The 18,945-nt window shown below is 45.7% G+C and overlaps 1 gene segment (V, D, J or C); it reads left to right on the forward strand.

Moving 5' to 3' along the window:
• Window positions 1-7,038, forward strand: part of LOC138284671 (Ig gamma-2A chain C region, A allele-like) — a 118,355-nt gene extending 111,317 nt beyond the window's left edge. The window contains 1 exon segment of the C gene segment in view: window positions 5,351-7,038. Within this exon segment, the coding sequence occupies window positions 5,351-5,409 (59 nt within the window).
• Window positions 7,039-18,945: the final 11,907 nt, after the last annotated feature.

The following is an 18,945-nucleotide window of genomic DNA, read 5'->3' on the forward strand; positions in this document are numbered from 1 at the left end:
TGCCTGGCTTCCACTGGTTCAAGGAGGGACTCCCTGTTTGCTACAGGTGAAAAATTGCTAACCAGAGTCCCCTGCACCAACTCCTGAAAAAGTGACCAGCTGACCACTGTCCAGTGGCCAAAAAGGAGTTTGCGCCAGGTGCATTCTGGGAGTTGAAGTCCGCACTTCCCAAGGACCATCACAGAACTTCTGGACCCTTGGGGTGAGCTGTGGACCCCAAAAGAACCTTAAAAGAACATCTGGGTGAAGCCCCAGAAGTTTGGAAAAGATTGGAGAAATTTTGGAAAAAAGCTCCATAAAGTGACCGACCCGACGCGGAAATTCTAGCCGGCTTGCCTCAACCGCGACCCGGCCTGACTTCGTGGTTCGTCCCGGTAAAGAAAAACATCCAAAAAAGAGACTAAGTCCGAACGTAAAAAGTTGACCGGGACCTTCCAGCCATCGTATCCGAGAAGGGCTCCACGGACGTCGGATCAAGATCCAGGTTTACCCCGGTCGAAGGATTTTAATCTCGAAAAAACGACTAAGTCCGAAGGTAAAAATCACCACCGAGGAAACCGACTTCGCGTATCCGGACAAGGGCTCCAGGAGGTCGGATCCAACTGGCAGGTTCGTCCCGGTGAAGAAAAACTTCAAAATAAAGACTAAGTCAGAAGGTAACTTTTTAACCGAGGCTTCCCGCGACCTGTATCCGAGCAGGGCTCCATCGCGGTCGGCCTGAAAGTTTGACTTTGTCCCGGTCCTGGTGCAACCAGATGACCCGATTGGCGCTTTTTGTTTCTATGCGCTAGAAAATAATAATACTTTAAAAATTCATATCTCCGGGTCCCCTGAACCGATTTTAATCGTTTGTGTGTCATTTTAAAGATAAAAATATAAGCTATTTTTATAAATTGGTTTTGGATTTTTAAACTGTTTCCTGTGTTTTATTTAATTACTGTTGTGTGATATTTGAATGCTTTACACTTTGTCTCCTAAGTTAAGCCTTGACGCTCGATGCCAAGCTACCAAGGGTAGAGCTGGGATTAATTTACTGAGACCTAACTGTACTTTTGTGGAGGTTTGTGGCTTGTTGCTAGGTGTAGGTACCTACCTGCCCTACCAATAACCCATTTTCCAACACCAACCCACAGGTAAACTTTGTAAAAGGACTATGCAAGACTCCAACAAAACTGGAAGAAACAGAAGATGGCCTCTTACAGAAGAGGACCTGCAAATGAAGGGGACCAAGTCCAGTTCCAGTTGGAGTGTCCGGTTGGGGCAGGAGTCACTACCCAGCCTTCTGGACATGCAGGACCAGGAGTCAGCTATGCAGCACAGGAGCAGAGGAAGAGTTCCAGAAGTGATGCAGTCGATGTCCCACGTTGGTAGAAGAGTTGCAGTCCATCAGTGTGGAAAAACCACCAAGCCTTGGCAAAGGCAAGAGTTGCAGAAGAGGAGTTGCAGAGCTGCTGGGGTCCAGGAATGTCCGAGGGGACTCAACCCAAGGAGGGGAGGCCTTGGTGACCCTCAGCAGTGAGGAGAGCCAGAAGACAAGGATGCAGCCCCCACAGGCAACTCACAGGCAGCAGGCACAGGAGTCACAATGAGGCCAATGCAGCACACCTGGAAGGGAGTCCCACATCGCTGGAGCAGCAGGCAGGGGAAGAGTGCTGGAGGCTGGGGCTACATGGAGCCTGAAAATCCCTTGCAAGGAGAGCCAACAAGCCTTGGTAGCTGCCAGAGTTGTGGTGCACAGGGGTACTATCCTGCAAGGACAGGCAAAGACTCACCGCCTCTCAAGTAGGATAACTGGTAGAGGGGACTGAGTGGACCACTCAAGACAACTACCTGTGTTGAAGGATCCATGCAGAGTTGCAGGAGAGAGGAACCACACGGCCGGTCATCCTTGCAGTTGGTGCCTGCGGATGCAGGGCAGTGACTCCTTCACTCCAAGCGAGATTCCTTCTTGCTTCTTGGTGCAGACTGCATCCTCTGAGGGTGGCAAGTCTTCAGAGACAGGGAAATGTTGCAGTTGCTGGAAGGAGCCAAAGAAACAATTTTGCAGAGCGAACTCGTCGCTGGAGCTACAGATTGTAGGTTCCTGTTAAGTCCAGCTGCAGTTCCAGTGGCCAGAAGTTGAAGTAAACATTGCAGAGGAAGCCTGCTGGAATCTTGCACATCGAATCTCAGGACCCACCCAAGAGGGAGACCTTATAGAGCCCTAAAAAGGGGATTGGTCACCTGGCAGGGTGACCACCTATCGGGAGGGGGCTTTGACATCACCTGCCTGACCTGGTCACTCAAATGCTCCCAGGGGCATCTGCCCACCTTGGGTTCAAGATGGCAAAATCAAGTGGCCACCTGGAGGTGCTCTGGGCACCACCCCTGTAGTGGTGATGGGCAGGGGAGTGGTAACTCTGCTTTCCATTGCCCAGTGTCATGCCAGAGCAGGGACCGGGGGACCCTGGATTTTATATGTGCCCTTCAGAGCATACCAGTGGCTTGGTGAGGCTACCCTTCCCAAGCCATGTAACACCTATTTCCAAATGGAGAGGGGCTGCTTTCCTCTCTCAAAGGAAATCCTTTGTTCTGCCTTCCTGGGCTTGAGCTGTTCAAGCAGCAGGAGGGCCCACACCTGTCTGTAAGATGGCAGAAATTTAGTCTGCCTGGGAAAACCCTGCAAACTGGTAAGAGCAAAGTTGGGGGTCCACAAAGAAACACCCAGAGTGCATAGAATCAAACAAGCAATACTGGCAACAGTATTGGGGTATGATTCAGACATGTTGGTTACCAAACATGCCTAGATTCACAGTTACCATTATGTAGCTGGACATAGGTAGTGACCTCTGTCCAGTACAAAAGGTAAAATGGCTTCCCCGCACTCACAAAATCCAGGCAAATGGAGCTAGAGTTCGTGGGGACACCTCTGCTCATGCAGGGGTGCCCTCACACACAGGTATTTGCACCCTGCCCTCTAGGCTAGGAGGGTCTGCCATAGGGGTGACATAGTGACCTGTGCTGTGACCTGTAGTGAAAGGGCACATGCACCTTTTCATGCTGGCTGCAATGGCAGGCCTGCAGACACCTTTTGCATGGGCTCCCATGGGTGGCATAATACATACTGCAGCCCAAGGGGAACCCCTGGTGCTCCAATGCCCTGGGTACATAGGTACCATATACTAGGGACTTACATGGGGCACCAGTATGCCAATTCTGGGGTGCAGACAGTCAGGGGCAACCACATTTAGAGGGAGAGAGCACAGTCACTGGGGTCCTGGTTAGCAGGATCCCAATGAACACAGTGACAAAACACACTGACAGCAGGCAAACATTGGGGGTAGCCATACCAAAAAGAAGGTACTTTCCTAAATGGGCCAATTACCCAAAAGGACATTGGTGAGGGTTTCATTGAAAGGGAGGAGAGGCTCTGAAAAGGAAGCCCCAGGCTGAAGCACCTCGGTCAGGAGATTAGTCCTGACCATTACAGTGGACAGTTTGAGACCAAGGACCTCAGGCGTCCTACTGACCACCATTGAATAGGATACGTTCTCCGCCGTAGCCACTGTAGGAGGAGAAAGTATGCCAGCGTTTGGAGAAGTATACAGACCACTGGCCTCACCCAATTCCTGTGCACAGTCCATGTTAGATCATCTAGCTGGTATTCATAAGGGTCCAGCGACCCCTCCAATCCCTCCTCATATTCGTAACTATAGGAAAAAGGGTCTGAATCAGACTGGGGTTGAGGAGGCCTAATTGAAGTCAGAAGCGGCGTCAGCCGATGCCATTCCGGCTCAGCATTATTGGGAATTAGGATTGGGTAGACGTCAATCATGGGCCCAAACAAAGTCAGGAGTATTGACAACTTAGCCAGTGCCAGGTAAGGTTGCGATGGTACGACTGGCGCTGGCACAGATCTTGAGGCAGATCCAGAGGGGCCCCCAGAGGCCAAGGCCGAAGCCTCTGGTGTGGAACCCAAAGGGCCCGCAGCGAACCACCAGACCGCAAAGGCACCGCGGGGGTGGACTGCCCAAAAATGAGACTCAAGACCTCATTTAATTCTTTTAGTTGGGCAGGGGAAGTTCCAGCTCCCAGAAACTGAGGGAGACACAGAGAAGACCCAAAAGTAGTCTACGCAGACAGAGGCCTAGAGCATCGACACTTGTCCCGAGTCACATCAGCCAAGCAATTGGGTGAAGTCGATGAATGCTAGATTTTTAACCTGAGTGACCCAAAGACTTGGAGGATGAGGGGTGGTTACTCCATGTGCGGTCTTGAGACCTTCCTCTTGAATGAGACTGGGAGCGAAGCAGAGTCGAGGGCCCACTTTGGTTCATGGTCGCACTCCAAACACCACAAACAGACCCAGTGAGGATCCGTCACCAATATCATGCGGTGACAGTCCACGCATGGTTTGATCCGGTCTTGAGATGTGAAGAGGAAAACAATGTTTAAGTTGCATTGAACTGTTTATAAAACCAATAAAATCTGGTATTAAAAAAAAAATGGTTTGAACCCGGGGCAGGGACATCCTCAACACCAAAAGTCACCATAAAAACACAACAAAAGTGGTGAAATTGGTCAATAAACAACCAGGGTAGTTCTCTCTGGATCAGTGTGTGGCACTGAAAGAAAAGAACTGACGTCACTGCGCAGAGGCGGCACCTATGTACCACCCAGATGTCATTACGGCAACCACAATGCCAGTGAGGGATGCGGAGTCAACCGACACCACCTGACGGCGTGCAAGGGTACTGCTTGAAGAAAAATCTCCATATCCAGTCTGACGCCTGGGGAAATAGTAAGGTAAGAAATCTGCAACTAGAAGTCTCTAGCAGATATTACCTTTTAATCCATGATCTTTTAATCAACAACCTCCCTCTAGAAATGGACAAGGGCCTCTTGAATCATTAATTGTGAAACTAGTGTCTAATGTGTGTCCCCCAGCAATCTTCCAATCTGGAGTTAAATGTTGAGAAGTAAGATGTGAACACCCGCTCTAGGAAAATACACTGTTTTCAGAACACAGGAAAGAATGGATCATACTGTATAGTATTTGTAATACAAGATATGCAACAAATCAAAAAATAGATTTTAGTTTATTCTAAAATGATGAATGTATCCGTAAATCTATGGCTAATGCTGGCAGGAAAATAACAACCTTTACCCTGAGAATCATATGTTTTCCCACAGAATGTACAGATTTGAATGGACATGATAAACTCATGAAAAGCTATTTAATGTTTTTAACTGAGTTTACTGTTCAACTATGCTTGAATGGTCAGTCAGCTACCCATTAAATATTGTAGTTAACTAAATATTTTCTGCTTAAATTAAGTTCTGTAAATATTTTCCAATTTATACTTTTCAGGATGTGAACCGGAATATCAGAAGGAAGAACACATCAGAAATTCAGTGCCTCACCAGTAATCCAAAGGCTGGTGAGACTGTTGTATTAACATATTTTATAGCTGGATGCAGCGCAAGAGGTGCTGATGTATCATAGTTTGTTGGAATGTACCCCATTGACGAGGGCTGTATTCAAAACCTGGACCATCAGGATAGTTCTGGATATACTTCAACAGAAACGTTTCAAACTGACCCAAAGAACAAGGGCAGAGGAATGTGAGATCAAACGTTAAGTGACTAAAGACTATGAAAAGACTGAGAAAACATACATTTTAAAACTCACCTCATATTTCAATGAAGGGACAATTAGCCCAAGCACTTTTTCCTTTGTCTTAAATTTCTGGCTTGTATTTTTTTCCCTAAGGCCCGTTTCCTCAAACCCTGCTGTACGCTATGGAATGTGTAGAGACATTTTCTAAAAAATACTTAGTGGGGCACTAAGTGGCCAATTTGCGAAAATACATAGCCTAAATGGGAGTCAGTGGGAAGTAAAATGATATGCTACTACTTGACCATTTAACATTTTCATGTAGGAAGGTAAGTAAACTGTAGTTCTATGAATGACGGTGTTAACAGATGCAATTTCAGCTGTTAAATGAAATCAATCTTATTTTGCCAAATCATGGTCCAGAAGTAACAATGAAACAAAAAGATAAACAATTTATGTAGCTGCTGAGTTGCCTATGCAGCTTTGCTATGTCTGAAGAGTCATCATCTGGTGGATTCACTTTGTGGCATCAAGTATGCAAGACAAATGCTCATTTGTTTGTTTCACATAAAACTACTTACTTAGCAAGCTCAGAACAGTTGAAGTGCAACCTTTAGGAAAGGGAACAGTTAAACTTGTGAAGTTACGGTCACAGAGGTAGGCCAATGACAGGCCACACTCCTATACCTAATGGGAAGCCAGAACATATGTTGAATCAGAGGAACGGGATGCCATCTACCCTAACCAAACTAGATTAAAAGCTGAACAGTTGTGTGGATAAATTAAATAAGAGTTATGGAAGAAAGGTAACAAATCTGGTGAAATATTTATACAAGCATTGAAAAAGGAAATAGGTCTGGCCTTTGCAAGCTGGTGTGAACGTTTTTAATGCAACCAATGTGTTCCAAAAAAGAAACAGAAAAAACATGCCGCCTCCTATATGTGACAGCCATACGCTTGTCATTACATTTTTACATTAAAAAACAACAACAATTGTATCAAATTTAATTAGAACAGCATGCAGGTGTAGGAATATATAATTCTTAGTAGAGCAAATAAAAGGTACTGCTGGCTTTGCTTTGAGTTACTGTAAACTGACCACATAGATTAAACATATAAAGATGTCAAAAAAAGGACAAAGCATTGAAAGAAAAAAAACGTAAGCAAAGTAATTATCTCCCCACCAGCGAAGTGCATTTTTTTTTAGTGAGATATGCTTATGTGTTCAGGCACTCACAGTGCTGGAGCATTGGGTCAACCCACTTCAGTAACTGGCCCTTCCATTGTACGCTTTGGTGGACGGACGCAAAATATGACTGATAGTTTAACACGCAGAAGGACTTTGGGTCAGTCCTCCTCATCTACAGTTCTATTTACTTTCTATAGCCTTAGAACCCGCCGTAGCGGGCTCTACCGGCTATTAAAGGCCCCCTCCCACATTTAACAAGGGAAAGGGCCTTTAATAGCCGGTAGAGCCCACTACGGCGGGTTCTAAGGCTTTTAGAACATTCTGCCACTCAGGCAGAATGTTCTATTAAAAAAGAAACAAATTGTTTACGGAGCCCGAGGGGATTAAAATCCCCTCGGGCTCCGTGAGGCTTTGTTCACAGCTGTTGCTGTGAACAAAGCGAACATTGGAATGTTGGTGCTGCGGGCTTTTACCGGCCAGTAAAAGCCCGCAGCAATCCATTGTTTTCAATGGAACTGCCAACGTTCGAATGTTCTAATATTTATTACTTAAGGCTGGCAAGACAGATAACCATCCTTAAACCGGGCTCAAATAGGCCTACACAGATATTAAGTAACACAAGAGAAAACCAGGGCCGTGTTCGGCCATAAACCCACATGTAACGCCTGTTTCGATATGAAAATTAGCTCCAGGTGGTTTACAACTGTTTATAATTCAAGCAAATTAGCAAATATTTCGCCATCAGTGCTCATGTAACGATGACTAGACAAACATTTTTGACTTTTTAAACAGTAGCTCCTTCCTTTTCAAACTAGGTCTAGCATAGACATCAGTACTTATTGTGAGACGTATTATAGAAAAGGGGAAATTCTATGATGAAGCAATTATGCCATTTCTTGTTGAGAGCCATCTGTGACAAGGGGCTCCTTGACAATTTAAGTCTGCATAATAGATTCTGCAGCTGATTAGTATATATGAAACAACAGCTCTCAGAAATCAAGTGACTACATGGCTTTGGAAAATTCTAAAAAAGTACCAAACCATAGTGTTTGCCAGCTTTGTGCTGTGCTATATAAATATATATCCATAATTATATTTCAACTTAGTTGGATTTGCAAACATTTCAGATGGAGAGACACTTGTTTTAATAATTTGGAATTTCCTTTTATATAGCACTTATGATCCCCCTTAAATTAACTAAACCACCGTGTTCTTCTTGTCTGAAAATAGTGGTTCAGTGCCTCAAAGCGGCTAATTTGTTTGTAGTTTCGTGCAGTGCAGTGAGTTCTATTTCTGTCATGTAGATTTATTGAGTGGAGTCTATACAGGTGGGTGTTAAGGTGTAGTACGTTAGGGTTGTATGGTAGGTTCATATTTTAGCAACCTTGTAATGCAGCTAATGTAATTATTATCATGCTGTTTGTAGCCTATCATGCCATTCTTCAACAAACTGTGATGCAGATTAATGAGTAGGGTAAGTATGCTGAATGTTAAAGGTGGGGGGAGAATTGTAATTCTCCAAGCTCATAGTAAAATGAAGATCAAGATTTTATTAAAGACACAGAGGCTAAAATGTGGTGTCTTTTTTCAAACTTTAGTTTTAATACTAGCAATACAACAATACACATCGTGTTACATCAGATCAAATTTTGCAGGTCACATTCTCCCACATATGGCAAAGACAGTAAACATACATAGCTCTGTTGCAGATATATTCCTTCCTTAGGAACAGTAATTGAAGCTCAACCATCTCTTTTACATTTCCTTGAGCATAACTAGGCAGTAACCAACATCAATATAATTTTAGTCCTAAACAGTAGTAATCTTTTAATAGTACATTTCAGGCAAGATATGTCTACAGAGATTCCCATATATCACATGGTCTGGCCAGTTTATGCTACATTACAACCAAGTCTTTTGCCATATTTTTGCTAGAGACCACATCACTCAACCTGTCCATTATTTTAGGAGCTGGACTTCTCAACAAGGTGACTGTCTGTTATTTTGTTGCCAATAGTGCCATTACTGCCACCAGTTGTCTGGTTGGCTTGGGTGTTTGCTTAGTACATGTGTTGCTAGTGACAGGTTATGTAGAATGATGTATTTTGTTATGTGATTTCATGTTGTGTTGAATAGAGATGAGAAACTAGGTGTATATAAGAATTGGTATATGAGTACAGTGATGTTGGAGAACGGGAAATTGAAATCAAAGAGAAAAATATTATAATAAATACTGCGTAAAGAAGTATGGTTAGTTTCCAGTGAACAATAAAGTGTCACTGTGTAAGAAATTTATGTATATTTATCCCTACTATGTATGTGATATGATGATGATTTGATATCCAGTCCATATATAGTAGGGTTATAAGGACTGACCCCTTTAGTTTTGTTGTAGGAAATCCCAAGCAGCATCAGCCAGGGGATACATTCTGGTGAATTACCTACTATTTGAATCATTCTCTGTGCTACCTACACCCTGTGCCCAGCTGCCCCTGGACATTCCCATGCTAACTAATAAAACCATGCAGGGTCTGCTTTGAAACGCTCACATTTGGGGGGTTGGGTTACTAGGGTCAAGTTTATGCAATAAACCATGAGAGCAGTACCCACTGTCCGAAAATATGTTATGTTGTCAGTTAATAGACAGCAGATTGGTTTGGGCACAACATTTCCACTTTTCTGGGATCATTCTTTTCCCTCAGTTTGCCTCCGATCTTGCTTTAACAGTGCTAGCAGAGACCTCCAAGGCCTTTGTTTAAAACGGTGTAATCTAGGGATCCAGCCCCTCTGTTTGTCTTTAATCATTTGTGTGACGTGGGAAAGTGCTTCTCATACTTCTGGAAATGTCAGCCAATGTATTATACTGCATGCCTTAACCTTTAGTGCTCATATATGTCTGGGTTCAGGGGATAATGCATCTCTTTCTCCCCTAAATGTTCTAGGGTTATACATTTATCAGCAATCAATAGATGTCTGACTTTCCATATCCAGGTCTGTGTTAAGCTCATCTTGATGGCTTTGTTCCTCAGAGGCAAGAAGGTAGGGTTATCAAGCAGGGCCACCTCTGGGGAAGAGATGTGCATAAGCTACTGTGCTTTAGCTGCAGTCCACAATGACTAATTTGGGCACCTAACAGAATAAGCTGTGTCGTTATGCATGGTGAAGTTACCATACAGGTGTGCAGGACCCCCACCTCTATTTGGTCTCGTCTGCGCAGTCTCCTTTATTGTACACTGCCACAAGCAGCACAATACCATGTTAACAGGACATTTTAAACAACATTGCATCTCTTCTGGAATACAGTCGCTTTAATGCTGGCTTTGAAGAAAAAAAACTGGTGGTGCTTCAATTCATTAAAAAAATAAGAAAACAAATCTTTCTTCCGTTTATCTCCAAATCACTGAAAGATTTACTGTGCTTCTCTTCACCCCATCAAATATAAAATAATCTATTCTCATTGTGAAAACTAATAACACGTTAGTTTCATTCCATTTACAACAATCTAGTTTACCAGCAGGGCATGGATACGTCATACCCGGAAATGGTCTTTTATCGCTGACGGGCTCCGCGTCTCTGTCTCACCACAGAACAGGGCAGAGGCAGACTGGCGGCAGCGCTGGACCCTTGAAGAAGTAAGGCGGGGTGATGGGGCCCTGGTCACTTTATTTTCACAATTTCAGCACGTTTACCATGCCGCTACCATTATGGCAGGCAGGTCGACACATCGATATCACGGCTACATGGACCGTTTACAGGTATTTTCATACTCTTTGTTTCGTTCATCAGAACTACATAAAACATTTTGACAATCCTATTTCAAGGGCCGGTGGCTGGATTATAAATTTATTGGACTTTGATATTAACTATACAGGCATCAGACAGAATTTGAACATATTGTATGACAGATTTATGGAAACAAAACAGGCCAGCGGGTGGAATCACGACATGAGAAAAATTACTAGTCAAGGGCCGGCAGGCTTAATTAATGTTTGCAAGATTTGAATACCGATAAACCAGAGAGAACAGAGATACACGCTCCAGTACACATGGAAACAGGAACGGCCCGCCGGTTGGAAACATAAGATGACATTACTTTAATGATTAGATATACTGTTTTCCTTGATAATAAGACTACTTACATGTCCTGCAGCTCTGTTTTGACAGAACAGGAGGGATAATAATTTTATTTTAGAGTATATACAGCCATTTATTTGTTTTAAATTCACAATGACCTGTCTCTATACAGTGTGTGACTACAGGGTGGTGCTCCCACCCGGTTCCGACGAAGATAGGTATTTATGAAACTCTAAGTGTACCAACCCTGCTTCCTTGTTTTGGACCTGGGCATATCACTTGGGTGTGCATATATTAATATGAGTTAATTAACTTTAGTTAATATACACAGGTGCTATCTCTCCTACGATGGTATGCACTAAACCTAGGGAATTGTTTGAGCACAATCCTAATTACCTTTTCCTTATATACTTAAGGTGGAAAGTTTGGGGATTGTTATATGATATTGGATTCCAATTGTTTGTGGATTTAAATTCGAAAATTTTCTCTCCCCACAGAATACCGAGTGTTCTGATGAACTAATGAGCAACTAACAGCACGATTTAACTAGCCTCCTGATCAGAGGACAGGTAGGGTTTTCCTTATAATACGGGGACAGGGCGAAGGTCCTGATGAGGGCCGCATGACCCTTATGGGCATTTGAAATAGGCCGCAACATGTTGCCCCTCCTCAGAAATTGGGGTGTACAGGTGATTAATTCCTAAAATACCACCAACAATATTTTAATCTTGTCCAGGCTGCACCAGAATAAATTAGCGAAGTGATCAGCCTGAGTCAGTTTTAGATATTTCTTCTGTTGTTCGTCTGTGGTACCTGTACCATAATTGTTGGTCTTGTCTTTTGTGCTTATATGTTCACCCACCCTTACTGCTCCACTCCAAGGGGGATTTATTATTTGGAGTGTGTTAGCAGGCCCCTATGATGAAGCATGCCACAATTTGTGGGTGAGGGCCGTTTTTTCAAAATATTATTGATTTTTTAATTAGTCGGTCTGGAATTTGACCATATTCCTTGTCCTTTTTGTGTGATGACTTATTGGTTTAGGGAGGTCGGACAGGGAATTCCTCTCACCCCTTCATATTGTTTTGATATGTTAAGGGAAACACAGCCACACAAGTGGGTGGGCTACCGAGTCGACCCCTTCTGCTGCATCCCGGTGCAGGTGCGACTATGGTCCAAATGCGGAATTACTATTCGTCCCTGTATTCCATCTTTTGGATCTTCCCCTCCCACTGGAGCGCTTTCGGGCCCTAAGGAGGTGGTGAATGTTCTGATGGGGGAAAGAGTCCAGTCCACGATTGAGTGGCCAGTGGGGTCAGGAGCTACAACCCACCCTTCTGTGGATGAAGAACCAGGTCAATGGGGGGGGGGGAAGAAGACGACCAGTTGTGGAGCCCAGGAGCTGAAGAGGAGTCCTTGGAGTGGTGCAGATGGTGTCTCACGTCAGTTGTCGGGTTGCAGATGGTCAGTGGTGTTCGAGAACCACCAACAAGCCTTAGCAAATGCAAGAGGAGCAAAAGAAGAGTTGCAAGGCTGAAGAGGACCGGCATGGCCCAGGGGACTCGACGCTTACTGGGAGCCTGAGGGGACCCTCAGCTGTCGCAAGAGCGAATAGAAGTCGTCGGAGCCCCCACTGGCAACAGGCACAGTAAGTCACAGTGAGGCCCCCATCAGCACACCTGAAGAGGAGTCCCATGTCACTGGAGCAGCAGAAAGAAGACTGTGCTTGATAGGAAGAAGTCCTTGGGGCCGGAGCTACACAAAGCCTATAAATCCCTTGGAGCAGAAACAAACGAGCCTTTGTAGCTGCAAGAGTTGCAGAGCACAGGGGTAGTGTCCTGCAAGAAAGGCAGGGGCTCACCACCTCCCACGTTAGACAGCTGGCAGAGAGGACCAAGGGAACCATGGCAGACCTCTACCTTTGATGCAGGATCCATGCAGTTCCAGAGGAGAATAGATACATGCAGCTGGACGTCATTGCAGGTGCCTGCAGATGCAGTGGAGTGACTCCTTTACTCCAAGGGAGATTCCTTCATGCTTCTTGGTGTAGGCTGAAGTCTTGTCGACCCCAGAGGATACACAGCCAGGGAAATGCTGCAGTTGTTGGAAGGAGCTGGAAAAACAATGTTGCAAAGCGAAGTCATCACCCGAGTAGCAGTCTTGTCGGTTCCTTAAGAGTCCAGTTGCGGTTCCAGTGGCCGGAAAATGAAGTAAACTATTCAGAGGGGTCCTGGTAAAGTCTTGCACGTCAAATCTGGGAACCCACCCACAAGAGAGCCCCTAAAGGGGGGTTGGTCTCCTAGAAAGGTGATACCCTATCAGGAGGGGGCTGTGAAGTCACTTGCCTGACCCGGCTACTCAGATGCTCCCAGGGGCCTCTGCACATCTTGGTTTCAAGATGACAGAATCAAGTGGCCACCTGGAGGAGCTCTGGGCACCACCCCAGGGGTGGTGATGGAAAGTGGACAAAGGAAAGGGGAGTCACCAGTTTCACGCAAGAGCAGGGACTGGGGATCCCTGGACTGCTGCAAACCAGTTTATGCAAGGATAGCACCAAATGTGCCCTTCAAAGCAAACCAGTGGCTTGTGGAGGATACCCCTTCCAAGCCTTGTAACACCTATTTCCAAGGGAGAGGGTGTTGTCTCCCTCTCCCACAGGAAATCCTTTGTTCTTGCCTTCCCCTGCTTGAGCTGGTCAAGCAACAGGAAGGTAGAAACCTGTCTGAAGGGTGGCAGCAGCGCAGGGTCCCTGAAAAATCCTAGAAGACTGGTAGGAGCAATACTGGGGGGTCCTCTAAGGAGGTCATGGAATCATACAACCAATACTGTCATTAGTATTGGGGTATGATTTCCGACATGTTCAAACCTGGGCATGTTTGGCATCAAAGTTATGAAGATGGACACATGTAGTGACCTGTGTCAGGTACACAGGTAAAATGGATTTCCTGCACTTACGAAGTCCAGTGCAATGGAAATGGAGTTTGCAGGGGCACCTCTGCTCGTGCAGGGGTGCCCTCCCACAGGAACCTGCACCCTGCCCCATGCCCTCTGGGCCAGGAGGGCCTACCATAGGGTTGGCTTACAGTGACATGGTGCAGTGACCTGTGGTGAAAGGGTGAATGCACTTTTTCATGCAGGCTGCAGTGGCAGGCCTGATGACATCTTGCATGGGCTCCCATGGGTGGCACAATACATGCTGCAGCCCATGGGGGACCCCCTGGTGCCCCAATATGCCAACTGTGGGGTATGCAAAGCCCTAGGCAACCAAATGTAGAGGGGAGAGACCACAATCACTGGGGTCCTGGTTAGCAGGATCCCAGTGAAAACAGTCAAAACATACTGATAGCAGGCAAAAAGTGGGGGTAACATGCCAAAAAGATGGTACTTTCATACACCCAGTCCAGAGCCACAAATATTAGTTGGGCCCGGTCCTCGTAGATCTTCTTCAGAACTTTGAACAGAAGTGGCATAGGTGGGCAGGCGTAAAGGAGGCCTGAGTTTCACTTGAGACAAAGTGTTGCAGAGAGAGTGCCGCCTTGGAAACTCCAACGCGCAAAACAGCTGACATTGTACTTTCTCTGGGGAGGCGAACAGATATAACCAAGGCTCTCATCACTACTGAAAGAGGCCTGCACCACCCTCCAGACGGAGATGCCATTTGTGATCTACTATGCATCGACTGCTGAGTTTGTCTGCTCTGGTGCTCAGAGAGGCCGGCAGATGTTGAACCACCAGGGTAATACTCTGATGTGCTAGCCACGTCCAGAGGCATAGAGCCTTTTGACAAAGGGTCCAGGACCCCACTCATCCTGTTTGTTGCAGTACCACATGGCAGTAGTGTTGTCCCTGAACACCTGTACCACTTTTCCTTTGAGAGAGGGAAGGAATGCTTTCAATGCAAGCCTGATCGCCCAGAGCTCCAAAAGATTGATGTGGAGTCCAGACTCTGTTGGAGAACAGAGACCTCTGATATCCGCCTCTTCCATGTGGCCGCCCCATCCTAGTAGTGGCCCATCTGTCACTTCTGTAAGATCTGGTTGGGGAAGGGAGAGCGATCGGCAGCCAACCCAATCAAGATTCGAAAGCCACTACTGCAGGTCTTTTGCGGTCCCATCCAAGATTTAGACCATGTCATAGATTCCCCTGTTGATGCAACCACTGGAACTCCAGGTCCCACTGCAGAGCCCGCATATGCATCTAGCATGTGTCACCAGCAGGATGCAGGAGGCCATGAGGCCCAGCAGCCTCATGGCCGCCTGCATCTCAGGAGGCCATGAGGCTGCTGGGATAGAGGCTAAAACTTTGCAATCATAGTCTGAATATCCTGGACTTGCTTTTCATGAGGATAGGCCCTAGACTGCACAGTGTCCAGAACAGCTCCGATGAAAGGGAGCATCTGAAAGGGAGTCAGGTGTGACTTTGGCATGTGTTTATTTAAATTAAAAAAAAAAAAAAAAAAAAAAAGCGTGTGCAGCAGTGCTTAGTTTGTAAATAAAAACCTGCCGGCGCCAGCGGTTGCTGAAATTAAATGCGGAAACACGTAATACTGAGGCGGCGTAATCCTGAAGCCATCTCGGGCCTCTTGAATCCATATAAAGCCACTCCCTGTCCTTCAGCTCACTCTTGCAGCTTCTCACTTTTTCCCTTTGTTACACCTTTTCATTTTTCCCTTCTTCCGTCTTTCCCATATGTGTCTTTTGCTCGCAGAAAATGCTTGAGGCAGAAGAAGCAGCCCCGGCCCTCAAAAAGAAGTTCCGGTGCTCTGCACCGGAAACAACAAGCACAAATTAAGCACTGATGTGCAGGAGATTTGCTGTAGTCCGTAGGTGGGAGACTACTTTCTGGGGCATGTACGTCTTTAACAGCCAGTCATCGAGGTAGGGGAAGACTGAAACCCCTAACACTGCCATGGGGTGCTGGTATGGCTGAAAAGGAGCATGGGAAATTGAAAGTGCTCATGACCTACCACGAATCGCAAGTCTGTGGGCAGGCAGGACGGGTATATGGAAATAAGCATCATGCAAGTCCATCGCTACCATCTAGTCTCCTTTGTCCAAGGCAGACAGGACTTGAGCCATAGTGAGCAGTTTGAACTTCTTGTTGAGGAAGAGATTGAGGGCCTGAAGACCGAAGATAGGACACAGGCACTTGTCCTTTTGGGGCACCAAAAAGTAGTAGGAATAGCTGCCACAACCTACTTCTGGTGCAGGGACCTTCTCTATGGTGCCATTGGCCAAGCAAGCCGTGACTTCTCCATGGAGAAGTGCCAGATGATCCTCTGGAAAGCTGCAGTAGGATGGAGACAAGGCTGGAGGGGCAGTCTTGAAGGGAAGGGAGTAGAACCTTCGGATGATCTGCAAAATCCACCTGTCTATCATGATGGATTCCTAGTGCGGCAGTTGATGGCAAATCCTGCCTCCAACTGGTTTGAGATTGGGGGATGGACTAGGAAGGCTTGAAGGCTGCTGCAGGGGTGGGGGTGGACTGGACAGACCTCTTGTTCCTTTTCCCACAAACCTGTTGGGTTCCGCATCCCTGGCCACCAGAGGCTGAGAAGCGTGGGTGGCACAGTGGCTAGGAGGAAAGGGATGCAACAGGAAGCCCGATCCCTGGCCAGGAAAGGCGGACTGTTGTGGACAAGGGGCAGTCGAAAGGCCAACGGACCAAGCCATAGCCCTGGACTCCTTTAATCTCTTGAGCGCCAAGTCCGCCTTGTCTCCGAAGAGACGGGTGCCATAGAAGGGCATGTCCATAAAGGTTTGTTGGACATCCCCCCAAAAAACAGATGTCCTCAACCAGGCGCGGCACCTCAAGGCCACTGTCGACACAACCGATCTACCCGGAGAGTCGGTCATGTCCAGCCCACATCAAATAGTGAACTTTGCCACATCTCTGCCATCAGCAACAGCTTGAGAGAGAACAGGCAAGTCCTCTTCCGGGATCTGCGGCAAGACTTGTGTGACCATATCCCTCAATGAATGGGTGTAGTGGCTCCAAAGGCACACAGTGTTCACTGACCACAATTCCATACTGGAGGAAGAAAACATCTTCTCAAGTTGATCCAGTCTCTTCGATTCCTGATCAAGGGGAGCAGAAGGGAATGCACCAGAAGAAGGGGAGGCCCGAATCACAAGGCTCTCAGGCATGGGGTGTTCGAACAGGAATTTATAGTAGTTTGGGGTGGGCCGATAGCACCGGGTGATGGTCCAGACCCAGCACAGGGGTTCCTGTGAAGAGGACAAAGTACCCAGCAGGACATCAGTGAGGGATTCATTGAATGGGAGTAGAGGCTCTAAAGTGAAATCCCAGGCAGAAACACCTCTGTCAGGAGATTAGTCGTGACTGCTACAGAGGGCAGTCTGAGGCCAAGGACCTCAACCACTGTACTGACCACCACTGATAAGGAGGCTCCCTCTGCCATAGCCACAGCAGGAGGAGGAAGCATGCCAGCATCTGGGGAAGTATCCAGATCACTGGCCTCACAATTCCTGTGCCCAGTCCATGTTAGGGTCATCTAGCTGGTATTCCTAAAGGTCCAGTTAACTCTCCTATCCCTCCTCATATTCGTACACATAAGAACCAGCATTTGCAATGCAATATGTCTCGCATTTACTTGAGCTGTAAATGCATAACTCAATTTCTTTCCCCCACATGTATTGGTTAACCCTGCTGCATAATATGGGCCTTTCTGCCACAGAATTCAAGTGGCCCTGCATATAACTAAAGTGCTTTTAGGCCTACTGGAATTTAACAAAACCCTTAAAACACAAACTATTCCAAAGTGCAAAACATATTTACTTGGCAGTTGGTACAGATGACATTGCCCGCGGGGCAATGAATAATGGTACTCCAAGAATGTGTGCATTTTCAATCACTGTCCCTTTACTGCAGTCTGAGGATTCGAAGAAAACGCCCTTGATTTTTCACATGCTTGAGGAGAGCCACCTCACATGATATTAACGATCCTCAGACAGTCTTGAACTGAAATATTAGTTATAAAATATTGATAATTGTACAACATATTCTACTGTAAACTCTCCTTGAGGTTAGTTTTATAAATACATACACACAAACCTCAAGTTTCACAGACTGAAACATGTGTAGGTCACCTAATCAGGTTTCTGTTTTGTATTCGCCGCTTGGGTCACGGTATGAAAATAAAACTACAAGTCCTAGAATGCAAAGCAGAAAAACTAAATGAGCAAATCACACATCAAACTAGGAAGCTGGACAACTCTATGAATACTACTCCAAGGGCTGGTTTCCCGCTTGTATCAGGTGATAAAAATAAAAATACAAGTCCCAGAATGAATATGTGTGCTGCAAAGAATTTGTACTAAGCAGGTAAGAGGTCATAAAATGTAAAAATGTCAAAATAATTCTGGCGATTTATGTTCTTTCTGGAGAGAAAACTTACTTTTGTCTAGTGGAAGCTTGGAGTCATAATAAGGTAGCACTGAGGTTTAATGTGCCTGCTGCAAAGAACATGTACTAGGCAAATCACAAAGTGCATGCAATGTAAATATGTCAAAATAACTGGCAATTGATGTTCTTTCTGGAGCGAGAACGTACTGTTGTCTAGTGGAAGCTTGCACTCATCATAAGGTAGCGCAGACGGTTAATATGCCTTCTGCATAGAACGTGTACTAAGCAGATCAGAGTGCATATAATGTAAAAATGTCAAAATAACTGGTGATTAATGTTTTTTGGAGAGAGCGTACTTTTTTCTAATGGAAGCTTGGACTCAAAAGGTAGCGCAGAGGGTTAAATGTTCTTTCTAAAGAGAGAACATACTTTTGTCTAGTGGAAGCTTGGAATCATCATAATGTAGCACACAGGGTTAATGTGCCTGCTGCAAAGAATGTGTACTCGACAAATCACAAAACTCATATAATGTAAAAACAATACCGCTGATCAAGTTCATGCTGTGAGCTCCACAGTAGCCACAAAGCACAGACAGAAGAAAAAAGTAGTTTGCCCACGCTGAAGTATATCTGCAATTGTGCAAGTATCCCTGTAACAGGGTCAGTGTCCGAGGCGAGACAAACGTAAAGCATTTACCAATGACATCAAGTGATTTTTTAAA

Source organism: Pleurodeles waltl, chromosome 3_1 (genome assembly GCF_031143425.1).
Source record: "Pleurodeles waltl isolate 20211129_DDA chromosome 3_1, aPleWal1.hap1.20221129, whole genome shotgun sequence".
NCBI lineage: Eukaryota > Metazoa > Chordata > Amphibia > Caudata > Salamandridae > Pleurodeles > Pleurodeles waltl.